Source organism: Mizuhopecten yessoensis, unplaced genomic scaffold, assembly GCF_002113885.1.
Source record: "Mizuhopecten yessoensis strain PY_sf001 unplaced genomic scaffold, ASM211388v2 scaffold1511, whole genome shotgun sequence".
NCBI classification, from domain to species: domain Eukaryota; kingdom Metazoa; phylum Mollusca; class Bivalvia; order Pectinida; family Pectinidae; genus Mizuhopecten; species Mizuhopecten yessoensis.
This window is the reverse complement of record NW_018404083.1, coordinates 118562-119134: the sequence shown is the minus strand read 5'-3', so window position 1 is coordinate 119134 and position 573 is coordinate 118562. Positions and strand designations below refer to the sequence as shown.

The following is a 573-nucleotide window of genomic DNA, read 5'->3' as shown; positions in this document are numbered from 1 at the left end:
CTCCCCCCCCCCCCCCCCCCCCCCCAACAAAAAACAAACAAACAAACAAAAAAACCCCAAAAAAACATTAATTATAGTTTGCTATCCTCGTTTTGATATTTCAATAATCTAAATATATATTTACATTTCCATTAGATGTTATTTTCCTCTCATTTTCGTTACCGTGCTTCATTTTATTACGCATTCACCTACTCATTTTGATTTCATATTTTCCTCAAATCCCTTCTATATGTACATCTATTAGCAGTTTTATATCAGAACCACACCATTAACATTCGAAAGTAAAAATATGAATTCATAAAAAGAACGTTATACATTTTTTTTTTTTGCATGATTTCCTAGTATATATCACAGTTACATGAATAATGACTTACCCTGTTTAAATCGAAGCTTTGCTGAGTAGTTGATGTTGGACAATGTCCGAAACTGAAGGTCTGGGCAGACGTGAAAGCGACAACGACCGCTAGAATTAAACCTTGTCCGAGCATGGTGGTATATACGTGGTGTGTTCTATTTCAGCTGTAGAAAGAATATATCCAATTTTACTAAAAGCAGCGAGTCTTTATATAATCA

At 34.2% G+C, this 573-nt stretch overlaps 1 protein-coding gene across 1 annotated transcript in view; it reads right to left on the bottom strand.

Moving 5' to 3' along the window:
- LOC110463395 (apolipoprotein D-like) overlaps positions 1 to 573 on the bottom strand; it is a 4068-nt gene extending 3495 nt beyond the window's left edge. The window contains exon 1 of the mRNA XM_021517958.1: positions 375 to 573. Coding sequence (XP_021373633.1) covers positions 375 to 488 — 114 coding nt within the window. The 5' untranslated portion in view covers positions 489 to 573. The remainder of the gene's footprint in view (positions 1 to 374) is intronic.